This window comes from Phacochoerus africanus, chromosome 3, assembly GCF_016906955.1.
Source record: "Phacochoerus africanus isolate WHEZ1 chromosome 3, ROS_Pafr_v1, whole genome shotgun sequence".
NCBI lineage: Eukaryota > Metazoa > Chordata > Mammalia > Artiodactyla > Suidae > Phacochoerus > Phacochoerus africanus.
In genome coordinates, this window is record NC_062546.1 from 12,592,286 (window position 1) to 12,605,863 (window position 13,578).

General features: G+C 52.9%; 1 protein-coding gene across 4 annotated transcripts in view; it reads left to right on the forward strand.

The window, feature by feature from the left end:
- Positions 1–2,376: 2,376 nt before the first annotated feature.
- Positions 2,377–13,578, forward strand: part of PREX1 (phosphatidylinositol-3,4,5-trisphosphate dependent Rac exchange factor 1) — a 197,039-nt gene continuing 185,837 nt past the window's right edge. For 2 of the 4 annotated variants that reach the window (XM_047770923.1, XM_047770921.1), the window contains exon 1: positions 2,377–2,734. In XM_047770923.1, coding sequence (XP_047626879.1) covers positions 2,522–2,734 — 213 coding nt within the window. In that variant the 5' untranslated portion in view covers positions 2,377–2,521. The remainder of the gene's footprint in view (positions 2,735–13,578) is intronic. The other 2 variants (XM_047770920.1, XM_047770922.1) reach the window with 1 other exon arrangement.

A 13,578-nucleotide genomic window follows, 5' to 3' on the forward strand; every position in this document is an offset into this window, starting at 1 on the left:
CTCCAGCCACAAATGTGGAAATGTCTGCATGGTCTTTTAGGCAGCCTGGGCCAGTTCTTGGGTGAAGCATGAGATCTGTGTGCACATGTGTGAGTGAAATATCTCTGAAGTTGAAGCTAATTAATCCTCTTTGGTTGCAGCTGGAAAGGGGACGAATGCTTGTTGAACTCCTCCTACGTGCCAACCATCAGTGTCAGGGACTTTGTATCAGTGGTTCTCAACCAGGGGCAGTTCTGTCCCTCAGGGGCCATTTGGTAATGTCTGGAGACATTTTCGGTTGTCATATCTGCAGAGGGAGTGTTACTGGTATCTAGTGGGTACAGTCTGCCCCTTACATGTCCCACCATGCACAGGATGGCCCCCCACAACTAAGAATTATCTGGCTCCAAATGTTAATACTTTGATGTTTGAGAAGCACTGCTTTACGTACATTTTTCTCTTACGAAGACTCCCATTTTACAGAATAGGCAACCGAGGCTCAGAGTGTCTTGATCAAGGTCTCTCGGCTGGTTAGATTTGGAGCTGAGATACAAATGCAAGCCAGTTTCATTCCACAGCCATGATGCTCACACTAGGCTCTTCCCTTGCAGTAGATAGGAATAATGTAAAGACAAGGCAAGTGAGGGTCAGAGAGGTGCTGTGACAGTTTAAGGTCACACAGCAGAGTCACTCCAGAGACCTCTTTCTGAGAACCTCAGGAGCCAGTCACCTTTGGGCCACAATCGACCCTGGTACCCAAACCTAGCCGGCTCACCTAGCTCACACTCTTGACTCTCCAGGGGAACTTCACTCAACCAAGGCCCAGATCAAATGTCACTTGTCCAAAATCACAACGAAACAGAGCTCTGAAAGGGCAGAAGCCACCCTACTCTCTCCCTGTGTCCTCAAGCTCTTGCAATATTTATCTGAAGACCATTGGGAGAACAATGCTGAGTGTTTGGGACAGAAGATAAATAGCAATACTGCTCCAGCCTCAAGGAAGATTACAATCTACAGGGGGATGTTACATGAATCAGCCAGTCCTCTGCAGAGACAGTACAATCTCTGACCTGTGAATAAAGACAGGTTAGGAATTGTGGACAGTTTGGTGAGGGGGGCCAGGCTAAGAGGGCTGATCATGCATACAATGTTAATTAAGAATAGACATTTATAGAGAGTTATCTGGGAGCTAGGCCCTGTCCCAAGCACTCCGAACACATAACCCTGTGTGTAGGACTCCATGAGCTAAGGCATCAAGTTTATTCCCACTGCACTGATGAGAAGGCTGAGGCTCTTGAGGCAAGAGACCAGGGCAAGGTCACCCAAGGAAACCAGCAAGTGCAGGAGTTGGGATTTTTAACCTGAATGGCTGACTCTAGGCCCCGGAGGGATCATCCCTTCACACCTTCTTGGTGGCAGGTGAGGACATTTGTCTAGCAGTTCGCTGATTATCAAGGTCACACAGATCAGCCCAGACTAGAAGCCTGGTTTCCAGAGGCCTTGTGGGGGGCGGGTGGATAGGAGGCGGGCACAGGCAGAGCAGCTGCCACTTGATTAGGAACTCGGAGAAGATAATAATTTCCTCTGGGAAGGGCTGGAAAGGGCACGCTCATCTCTTGGTGGGCAGAGAAGTTATAAAGAAAGAGAAAAAGAAAAGAAGGAAAGAAAAAGGAAGGGGAAAGAGAAAAGAGGCATAAAAGAGAGAGAACGAGACAGCCGCGCGTCTTCCTTCCCAAGGTCGCCGCAGCTCCCCAAGGCCCCCAAAGGACTGGGTGTCCCAAAGGCAGGACGGGGGTCGCCGCTTGCTCCCCAGGTCCGGCGGGGCCGCGCGTGGCGGGGTGGGCTTGCTCCTGAGCAGCTCCGCTGCCAGCTTTTCCAACCAGGGGTTGACTCAGCCCGAGCGGCAGCAGCAGGCGGCCGTGGCGGCCAGACCTGCGTGCGTGTGCTGCGCGCGGTGGGTGTCGCGTGTGTAGGGGTGGGAGTGGCGTAGCCCGCGGCGGGCGGGTGGGCGGGGGTGGGGGCGCCACGCGTCCGGGCGCGGAGTTGGTGCGCTGGCGGCAGCTAGCGCGCTGCTTTGGACTCTCCGGGCTTCTCGGGGTCCCTTCCGGAAGGCTCCGGCTCGAGCACCCCGGCAGCGAAGCTCCAGCCGCGCCCAGCTTCCGACGTAGCCGGCCCGCGCCGCGGCGCGTCTCCAGGGGACCCCGTGCGCGCGCGGAGCGCCTCTACGGCCCGAGCGCGGCGTGGCACTTGGCAGACGCTCCCTTGGCGGCGGGGGCGGTGGCGGCCAGGCCCGCCGTCTGGGAGCCCCGAGGGCCAGCCTCCTCCCGCCCCTCGTCCAGCCTCCGTGCTCTGCCTCCGCCCCCGGCCCGGGCCGCCCGCCCCCGAGTCCCGCCCGCTCGCCCGCCGCGCCATGCGCCGGGCCCGCCGCTGAGCCCGGCCCGCTGGCGCGCCCCGTCCGGGATGGGGTGCCTGGACGCTTGAGTCGCCGCTCAGCGCGACCTCCGCGCGGGGGAAGGAGCTGGTGCCGTGCGGCCGCGCTAGGATGGAGGTACCCGGCGGCAGCGATCCAGGAGGCGACGGGGCTGGGGACGGTGCCCACCCGGACCCCCGGACCCCCGGCGCCTCTGCGCCCAGCTCCGGCCCGTGCGCGGCCGCCCGGGAGTCTGAGCGCCAGCTGCGCCTCCGCCTCTGCGTCCTCAATGAGATCTTGGGCACCGAGAGGGACTACGTGGGCACCTTGCGCTTCTTGCAGTCTGTGAGTGTCGCTCGGGGAGCGCGGGGACAGCCTTCGTTCAGGCGGTCTGCCCCGCTGCGGAGCGCAGGGGCCTCTGGCGCGGGGCGGTCCCCACAACCTGTGGCCACTGTCCCCGGGGGTCGCGAGTGTCGCCTCAGGGACATCCCGGGGGATGCGCAAAGAAGTGAGGAGATCGGGCTCCTCCAGAGCTGGGTTGTCGCCTCCCTGGCCGGCCCACGGTCCAGCCCTGACCTGGGGTCTCCTGCACTCGGTCCACCCCCGCCCCCCGCACGTTGCCCTTTTGTCTTTTTCTTTCACCCTCCCGCCTTTCAAATAGTTTTAAAATTAGTTACATCCGTGACCCAGGTGCCCGGATCTTGGACCCCTGCGTTTCCCCCCCACCCCCGGGGATTTCTTCGCCTAGTGTCCCGCGGGCTGCTCATTTTGGACGGACCCTAGAAATCCTGGAGCCCAGCGTCCCTGCTCATTGAGTAGAGTAAGATAAAACCCAAAGCCCTGAGTAGGGACAGAAGACGACAAAAACGGGGGGTAGGACACCCCCCCTTCCCTATACACAGGCTTTTGCTGGATCTTGGGGATAGTAGGTTTCGAACTGAAGACTCAGCGGTTCAGTTCCATACTCCGCCCCCCCCCACCCCCGCCCTCCCGCAACTCCAAGTTGCAAAACCACAGCCCAAGACTCTGTAAAATAACAACTGAGCGCTCATTATGTGCCAGGCGCCTACGTGTGTCATGAGAAGGTTTAACCTTCACCGGTGACCAATGAAGTAGGGACGAACAGCTCCCTCATTTTTTAATAGGGGAGAGTTTAGCTCCAGAGAGGTTGAATAACTTGCCCAGAATCACGCTGATACCACGTTTTGACCAGGGCAGTCCCAGCCGGTGCTCTAAAACCCTATTCTATGCTGCGTTTCTTTTTTGTTTGTTTGTTTCTTCTTCTTCTTTTTCTGCGAGAGGCAGGAAGGGGCCACTTCCCTACGCTCCTAGGAAGTGAGAAAAGTGGCTGCGGTGGGGAGGGGGAGACTGGGCGAGCCTTGCTGGAAGTTAGGAGACTCCGAGGGCTTTAATCTCTGTGCCTCCTGCTGGGACCTCATTTACTCCGTTTTCTGCTCTAGGAAGTCTTTTAATCCTGGTTCAGGAAGGGTGTGTGTGTGTGTGTGTGTGTGTGTGTGTGTGTGTGTGTGTGTGTCAGGGGGTGGGAGGCAGGGGCAGACAGCGGTTGGTGGTTCCTTCAGAAACCCCAGAGCCAGGCTCTGCAGCTCCCAGTCCCTGGGGGAAAGAGGGAGCTTCTGGCATCCTCTGTGATCCCCTGTGGCTGGGGTTGCAGCTGAGGCTGTGTGAGGTCCGGGTTTAACTCAGGGAGGATAGAGCCCTTCTCTCTGTGAAAAGAGGTGTGTGTGTTGAGAACGGCGGGAGGGTTGTGCAGAGGCATTGAAAAGCATTTGGCTAAAGGACCCTTCTAGAAGGGCCTGTGAGAATCAGGCAGGGTTGGCATTTCTTTCCCATCCCTCCCTCTCTCACAGTTAAAAAAAAAAAAAAAAAAAAAAAGAATCTGCTCAGTTAGAAGCTGGCAGTTTCTGAATTGAAGATGTAGCTGGTGTCTGTGAGCAGTGTCAAATTCTAGGGAACTCCTCACTTCTCCTTCTGAGCCACTCCCTGCTTCTCAGTCTGGAAGAGAAAGAGGAAAGACAAACCAATTTTTATATTAATGGGAAAGAAAATATGCCTCTTCCTCCCACACCCTTGCCCTGGATGGTGTGGTGCCTTTCAGAGCAGATAAAGATTGGGTTTGGATTAACTGTGGTTTTAAATTGTCCGTGTGTAGAGTCCGGGGAAGCTGGAATAATGGAAATTGATTGGAATCAACCATTCTTCTTATTAAAGAAAAAGGAAAAAAGGAGACTTCTCTACTTGCATATTATCTCCTTGACTCTTTGAACTTGCTGAGCTCATAATTTTTTTTTTGAATTGACCTGTCAATTTTGAGATGAACTGATTCTGACTTTGACTCTTGGACCACCCATGCACCTGTCCTGGCCTCAGTTTGCCCGCTTGTCAAATGAGGGGAGGGGAATCCAGGCTTTTTCTTTCTGTCTTGTCCTTTTGGGTGTCCCCAAGCTGGTGCCAGAAATGGACTGATTGTGTAACCTGACCAAGCATACCTCTTTTGTGAGCTGCAGGAGGCCCCTCTTGTTTTTGCTCCATCAGAAGGGACCCCTGAACAACCCAAGGCCTTTCAGTTTTGAAAACCCAGGGCTTAGAGCCTCATGAACTGCTAGTTACCAAGGCTTTCTGTGGCAGCGAAGCTGGCAGCCTGCAGGTTGTGATCCTCTGCTGCCTTCCCACTCTCTCCTCCCAGCTTTATACACACGAAGGGATTGTTCGCCTTTGGAAGCAGGCTGGCTGATCCCTCCCTGCTTTTAATTCCATGTGGCAGAGGCAGGTCTTGAAGGGCTCCACTGGCCTCCTTGTGTCCCTCGTTTTAAAGTCCTGCTGCCAGTAGAAAGGAAGCCTTTGTGGTAGACTGAGTATTGTGGGAAATGCAGGAAAGCCAGGTCTAAGTTCCTCCTCTCCAGGAGGGGCGCATGTTCTAGACAAGGGGCGGGGGGGCAAAATGGGTGTTTATAGAAATCCAAGGATGAGACTGGACTCTGGAGTCAGATGGCTTGGGGTCAGGTCCTTGGGCTCTGTGACCTTAGGCAAGTGACTTGACCTTTCTGAACCTCACAATCCTCATCTGTAAAACAGAGAATGATAATAGATCTTAGAGGGTTTTTAAGAGGATACGTGAGTTATATAAATACCTGTAAAGCACTTGGAACAGTTCCTAGCAGGTAGCAAGGCACTTCTAAATATCAGTTATTATCATTAATTGTTGTATGATAATTTAAAAATAGATGATTAGGATTATAGGGTTCTAGCAACCAGAAAGCAGGAGCAGTCAGGGAGGGCTGCCTGGAGGAAGCGAGGTCTGAGTCAGCCCCGAGAGGAAGACAGGAGCTTGGAGTGAATTTCCTGTTGACCATCTGCACTCCAGAATCAGTGGTTTTGTTTGGTTCCAGGCTTGGGGCTCTCTGGTTCCTCCAGAATCTCCCCATCTTTCCCCACCTCCTTCAGGAACTGGATTGCACCTGCTCCCCTATCTCTGAGGGGAACTGATGACTTTGGTGCCATATCTTTTGTGTGTTTATTTAAGAGTCAAGGACAGCCCTCTCATAGAGATGCTGGGTCTCTCCTGGGGGACCTCGTCGAGGTGGTGGGAGAAAATGCCCTGGGTTTTGACTAAACCTTGGATCTGAACCCTCAGAAGCCCGGGTTGTGTTGGGTGTGCTGTGTGTACTCTCGGGCGGCGTTAATAATGATCATAACAACGACAGTCATTACTGTGTAGGAGCCGACACGGACTCATCATTTGCTCTTCCAAGCACCTTGCAGGTATCAATTCGTTTGATCTTTCCAACCCCCCATGAAGGAAGTGCTGTTATCCCCAGTGACAGATGAGGAAACTGAGGCAAAGGTGGCTTACGTGCGCTGTGCCGGGTCATGTAGACAGCTGCCCACCCCAGAACTCAGGTCCCTAGCCGCATCGCAGACTGCCCCTGGCTTATGGTGGGCTTGCCACGTGACCTATTAAGGTGGCGGAACTGGGATTTGAACCCAGGTCTGTGTGATCCTTGCCCTTTGCCGTGCCTCTCTGGTCACTTCCCCTCCATGACTCCTGTTTTCTCTTCTGCAGAGCGGGCAGAACCTAGAAAAGAATGGAAATGTCAGGGTGCTGGCTTCCTCCTCTGATCTCCGTGTCCGTTCATGGCATGAGGGTCAAGTGTGGAGCTCTGGAGCCAGGCTGCTGGTGTTCAGATCCTGCCTTTACTCCACAACAGCAGGCAGGTTACCAGCCTGCACTGTGCCTCAGTTTTCCCATCTGTACAGTGGGCATAGTCCAGCACCTGCTTCATCATAGGGGTGTTGTTTAACCTTGAATGGACCTCAGGTTAACATTCTTAGAATCATGCCAGGTGCTTAGTAGGTGCTCAGGAGGGTTTTTTTGGCGGTGTGTGTGCAGCAGTGAAAGGGGACAATGGGGCTATCTCTTTGGGGTTCAAAGGCTTCCCTCTTAGAGAGGCCAGGTGAGCCTTGAACCCACTCGCCTCTTGGTTGGACTGGTTTGGGGTCTCTGCCTGCAAGGGGTAGGGAGTCTGTCCTCAGGGGCAGATGCCAGTGGGTCCCCTAATGGGTGCGCCATCCAGCCTGGGTGGATGGGCAGAGAGGCTCCTGAGTGATGGGGGGTCAGCCGTTCCTCGAAGGGCTTCCTGTGGCCAAGGACAGAGATCTGTCACTGAGGCACCCAGAGGGTCTGCCTGAATTGGCTGGGCCGAGGTTCCTGAGGATCAGGGGGTGTGGGCAGGAAGCTCCCAGAATGCTCTCTGTGGTTCTGCTTTTTGGGGGTAGGAGATGAAAGCTTTTCTTCTCATTGGAGCTCTTGCTTGCCAAAACAAGAAACTGTGGTTTTGTGTTGTCACTTTTTTTTTTTTTTAAAGATTTTTGTACTCATAGTCTGACACTAGGGAGCAATGCTGGGGAGTGGGGGCGGGTGGTACCTTTTAAAATTCTGCAGTCACTGAAACAGAATGACCTGCCCAGTGACATGGGGGATTTTCACAAGGTTATGTTGTGAGAGTAGGAAGCTAAGAGGTTCTGCCTCAGGAAAATAAGGAATAACCAAATATTATATAGATTCTATGTGTAACATTACAGGAGTTTGGAGGAAGGGATAGATAGATGAATATCTCATGGAGAAAGGCAAGCAGAAGGATAAAAAAGGAAGAAATACTAAGAAATGCTGTAATGCCCTTTCCATGTAAAATTATGCATGTGTGTGAGAATGTATTTTTTTACAAATCACTCACAGAAGGAATTGTATTTTCAGCATGATTATTAGATTAATGCAATACCAACAGTAATAATAATTTTGCTAACGCCGACATAGTGCTCAATGTTTGTAAGCCCCACATACAGCATTCTCTGTGTATCAGCTCAGTTCCAGGTACCTTTCCTCTTTCACAAATGAAACCAAGCCCAGAGAGGCCACGTCAGTTTCCCAAGGTCACACAGCCTGTCAGAGCTGGGCGTCAAATCCAGGTAGTCTGGCTGCATAGCCCACGTTCTTTACCGCTGCCCCGAACTGCCCCAACACGATGCTGTGTTCACCACCCAAATTACTACCTTCGTAAACGCCCGGGGGCTGCTCAAGTGGGCAAGAATTAAGCCCCAAAGTCCAAATTATCTGAGCTTTGGGATGCTAGAGAGTCAGGACCAGGCCTCTTTGTATTGGGCTGAACATCGTCAGGAAGTTAGTGAAAGTTTTGTGATGATAAAACGCTAAGCATCAGCAGGAGTTAGATGGGGCCCTTCTTTCGTGTTTGGCCAACAGAGCTACTACGTCCAGGTAAAGCCATAAAGAAATCAGCCTGCTTTTCTCAGCATGTTAGTATATAGGGAGCACCTGCCATGTATTCCAAGCAGTGCGAAGATGCAGCTGGCGATAGGGCAGACATGGTCCTTGTCCTTCTGAGAAGGATGACTCAACAGGGAGGCTGGAACTCGTGCATTTGAATGAACGTGTTCTTCACATAAGCATACCAGACACCCATTTGTTTTTATTCTGGTGTTTGCTCTCTCTCTTTTTTCTTCCCCCCTCTTTTTTGGCTCCACCCGCAACATATAGAAGTTCCTGGGCCGGGGGTTGAATCTGAGCTGCATCTTCGACCTATGCCACAGCTGTGGCAACGCTGGATCCTTAACCCATTGCCCTGAGCCAGGGATCCAACTGGTTCCTCCATAGAGACAAGCCCCATCATTAACCCATCGCACCGCAGCGGGAACCCCTGGTGTTTGCTCCCTAGTGAGTACAAAACCATTTATCTGTCACTTTAAGAAGAGGTGGATGGGGTTGGTGTCCCTGGCTTTTGGAGGCTTCAAGGGCACCCCTTTCTTAGAGAGTGTCCCCCTTTATCAGGCCGTGAGCAGAAGTGCTACTGGGCTCAGGGCCACTCCCTTGGATTAAGAAACCCACATCCTCTTTGCTTTACATCCTCCCCTCTTAAAGCGTCTGCAAGAGTTGAGCCTTTGAAGCAGGCCGTGCCTCACTGCAGAACTTCGCCGCCCAGATTTTTGTGATTTCTCTCTTTTCCCCAATAGACACAGGTTCTCTGGCTGGAACCCTGGTGGGAGGTGGGTGATCAGAGTGGGCTGATCCTTGAATTAGAGTGTGGCGTCCCACTGGCTTTGGTCCACAGGCACAGGGTGATGCCAGAGCTGGTCCTTGCCCCAGAATTTAGGAGACATAGAAGTTGAGAGCAAGCTGGTGGGGTGGTGGAGGGTCTGAATCTCCTTGTTTTTGCAGGTGAGACCTCCAGGGGGACCTCCCCTGCAAACGTTGCGGCCCCCTGAGGGAGGTGAGCCCTGGTCAAGGGTGGTGGCTCTGTGGCTGGTCAGGGTTCCAGCCTGAGAGTTCTGGGGAGAGGGCTTGGGTAGCTCGTGGCCTTCTCTGGGGACTCTAGCCTGGGTCTAGCGTCCCCCTTAAATGGGTTCTACAGGGGGCATTTCCTGTCTTAGCACCTGGCTTGGACCAAACCCCTCCATCTTTCAGCCTTGGTACCTAATTGACATATTAGGCGGGATTAGTCTTTGTTGTAAGGAGCTGTCCTGTGCATTGCAGGATGTTTAATGGCGCCTCGGCCTCCACCCCCTTGTTGCCAGTAGCATCCCCTCTCCCCAGTTGGGACAATCAGAAATGTCTCCAGACTTTGCCACTTGCCTCCATGGGAGCAAAACAGCCCCTGGCTGGGAATCACTGGTTACCTCCTTTGACCACTAGCTCTGCTTTCAGACCATTTCAGGGCATTTACAAGCCTATGCAGACATGTGTAGAATTGACACGTATGTGTAAATATGCCTGTGTTCACACAGCCGGCATGATAACGGTTTGTTCTTTTTACCCTGCAGCTGTGTCTTGGGTTCATGGTTAAGAGCACTGACTCCAGAGACAAATGGCCTGGGTGTGAAACCTAGGCCTGCCCCTGTGGGACCTTGGACAAGTCCTTTTGCTTCTCTGAGCCCTGGTTTCTCCATCTGTAAAAGGGAGACTCTGTAGCCCATCCAGGGTTGCTGCCCGGAGCGAGTGTGGCCATCCACGCGCCTTGGCACAGCCAAGCTCGGCAGGGTCAGTCTTGCTGGACTACTTGCCGCAGAAGGAAGCCCTGAGGAGGAAGAGAAGCCCTCCACCCTCCCAGCCAAGTGTGGATTTTTTAGGGTTATTTTTATTTTCTCGGCTCCTGGAGGACCAGAAGGGGATGTGCCTGCCTGTCCCTCTTTGTCTTGTGGTCAGACACACAATCTGTGTTTACCCGCCTGGTTCCTTCCCCAGGGTGGAGCTGACAGCTGATCCCTTGATTCTGGGCCAGGGGAGGTGAGGCTATTTCAGGCTGGCGGGCCTAGGGCCACTGGAGCTTGGTCGAGGCAGGTGGCCTTGCCACCAGGATCTGAGGTCTTATACTTTCCATCCCTCTCTGGGGGCGGGGGTGGCTTCTGCAAGGAGCTCCTCTCAGGAGGAGGGAGGCCATGGGCAGTCATCGCTTTCATTCACAAATTCACTTATTCATTCAGTAAATGGACAGTAAGCACCTACTGAGTGCTAGGCACAGGGCTAGGTGTTGGCACGTGGCCAGGATAAGATGGACAGCGTTCTTGCTTTCATGGACTCTTCAGACAGTACAAAAAGAGATCACTTAAGAAAGTAACAAGAGGTGTAATAGTGGTAACACAATCCCATGAGGCCCTACTATGTGCCAGATGCTGTATGGGTTATCCCTCTGAGCTCTCGCAACAGCCTTCTGGAGTAGAGACCAATATTATACCTGTTTTGCAGCTGGGGAAACTAAGGCCCAGAGAGGTTGAGTAACTTGCTCAAGTCCACAGAGTTTGGGAGTAAACGCAGCAAGGAGGAAATAGAATGGGGATATGCTGGTGACAGGGATGGTGGCGTCTGTTGAGATGGGGTGGTCAAGGAAGGCCTCTCTGAAGAGGTGGCATCTGAGCCGAGTCCTGTAGCACAGAAGGAGCCAGCTGTGAAAAGAGTTGAGAGAAGTGTGTTCCAGGTAGAGGGAATAGCATGTGCAAAGGCCCCGAGGCAGGACCATGTTTGGCCTGTTTGAGGAACAGCAAGTAGCTCGGGTGGCTGGAGAGGAGGTTGGGAAAGGTGAGGTTAGTGTGGGCAGCAGGGGCTGGTGGTGTGGGCCTCACATGGGTGGTAAGCAGTTGGGGATTGAGTCCTAATGGGGTGAGGAGCCTCTGGGGTGTGGCACCATCTGACAGGTGATCTGAAAAGGACTGCACGGTGGCCTTTCCACGGTCTGGCAGCCACCTCCTGCCTCCAGCCTGGACACCCAGCCAGGAGGGAGGACCATACCTTCCCCTCCCCCAGGCATATCCTTTGTCTAAGCCCAGGCTGCTGTGTGACTGGGGACATTTCTGTCCCCTGTCTGGGCGGGTACTGTGTCTGAGCTGGCCACACCCAGAGAGGAGTTTGGACCCCTCTTTGTGGCCTGGGTGTGGACAGGTGGCACTGGGAGGGCTGTTGATGTGAGTTGGGCTCATGCTTCCCGTGAGAGAGGGGACCACCTTTGTTTTCTGTTCAGGAAGCTGATTTGCATGATGAAAAACTGTTAGGTGGCACCTCTGACTCCACCCTCCACTTACAGCCGTCATAACAGCACTTTACTCTATGTCAGCTCTCACCCCTGCCCGTGGGAGGAATGTCTTTTTCCGACCCACTTTGCAGATGAGGAAAACTGAGGCACAGAGAGAGTAACCTGCCCAGGGTTGGGAATTAGCCAGGACAATTGCAGGTGCCTCCTCCGCTCTCACCCTTGCCTCCTACATGCTGTTCTCCAAACGCAGCCTGAGGAGTCTAGTTGGCATTTAAGTTAGGTCACACTACCTGTCCCCACCCCACCCCCACTCAGGGCCCTCCCATGCTGTCACCACCCTCAGAGTCAAAGCCAGGTCCTTAGAATGACCTGGAAGGTCTGCACTGTCACTTCTGCCATCCCTTCTCCTAGTCATCTTTTTGTCTGGCAGTTTTTTTTAATCGAGATATGATGCACACACCATAAACCTCAGCCCCTAAAGCGTACGGTTCTGTGGTTTGGGGAATGTCAGCAAAGCAGTGCAGTCATCGCCGCCACCTAATGCCAGAACCTCCTGCTCTTCTCACTCCCTTCCTCAGGCCCCTCCAGCGACACGGGCCTTTCTCAGAGGTACCAGACCTGGTCCTGCCTCAGAGTCTTCTCACTGGATCTGTCTGGAAAGCTCTTCCTCCAGCATCCCTGTGGCTCCCTCCTTCAGGCCTCTGCTCAGACCTCCTGTCCTCCCTGGGGTCTTTTCTGACCACCCCGCCCCCTTCCCTTTCAAAAATGTACTCCACCCCCACTCATCGCTTCCTAGCTCCTTTTCCCTGGAGAGTGGTTTTGTTTTTGGGTTTTATTTTTTGTTTTTTGTTGTCCTTTTTTGTCTTTTTAGGGCCGCACTCGTGGCACATGGAGGTCCCCAGGCTAGAGGTCTAATCGGAGCTACAGCTGCCGGCCTGCACCACAGCCACAGTAATGCCAGATCTGAACCTCATCTGTGACCCACACCACAGCTCACAGCCATGCTGGATCCTTAACCTACTGAGCAGGGCCAGGGATCAAACCCGCATCCTCATAGAACCACTGAGCCACAATGGGAACTCCTGGGTTTTTTTTTTTTTTTTTTTATTCACTCTCTCTCTCCAGCACCAGGAACAATGCCTGGAACATAGTAGCTGCTCATTAAATATTCGTTGAATGAAGAAAAAGCTTTTCCTCTGTATAAATGTTTCTGTTTTTTAATATAATGTGATTTATGTAACTGCTAAATGTTTTTGCATAGACTTTTGGGCCCAGCCCAGGGTCTGGCCCAGACTGTCTGGGTCTACATCATGTCTCTGCCTCTCAATGGCTGTGTGATCTTAGGCAAGGGGCTTTCCCTCTCTGGGCCTCAGTTGCTTCATCTGTAATATGCGTTGGGACACTTTGCTCAGCGTCTGGCACATGGCCATGCTCCAGTCAGTGGTAGTCATTTTTTTAATTGAAATTATTATTATGTTTTAGATTCTTAGTATTTCTCTACTTTTTGTACAAGGACAGTTACAGGATCTCATCTTGAAAAAAAGTGCCTTAGGAGTTCCTGTTGTGGCTCAGTAGTTAACGAATGTGACTAAGAACCATGAGGTTGCGGGTTTGATCCCTGGCCTTGCTCAGTGGGTTAAGGATCTGGCGTTTCTGTGAGCTGTGGTGTAGGTCGCAGATGCCGCTCAGATCCCACATTGCTGTGGCTGTGGCATAGGCTGGCAGCTACAGCTCTGATTAGACCCTTAGCCTGGGAACCTCCATATGCCGCAAGTGCGGCCCTGGAAAAGACAAAAAAGAAAAAAAGTGCCTCATTTCATTCCTGGTTTTGAAATAAGCAAACAAATTTGTTTTGATCAAGTAGCGCCTGACCCTAGACTCCTGGTCTTTGCATTCTAAATGCAGCTGGGCGCAGGGGCATCTCTGGGGTGACTGGGATTTGGAGCTAGACGATATTATCTATCTCCTTTTCCTAGGAACCCAAAGTTGAAAATAAAAAGGCCAACTTCTGAAAAATACACTAAGGCCCCTTCCACCCCCCCCCCCCCCCCCCGCCACTCTGAAATCCCTCCATGGACCTGAATGGACACAGAAGAAACCATTTCCCACTTGCTTGGTAAGGCTGTTACACATCCT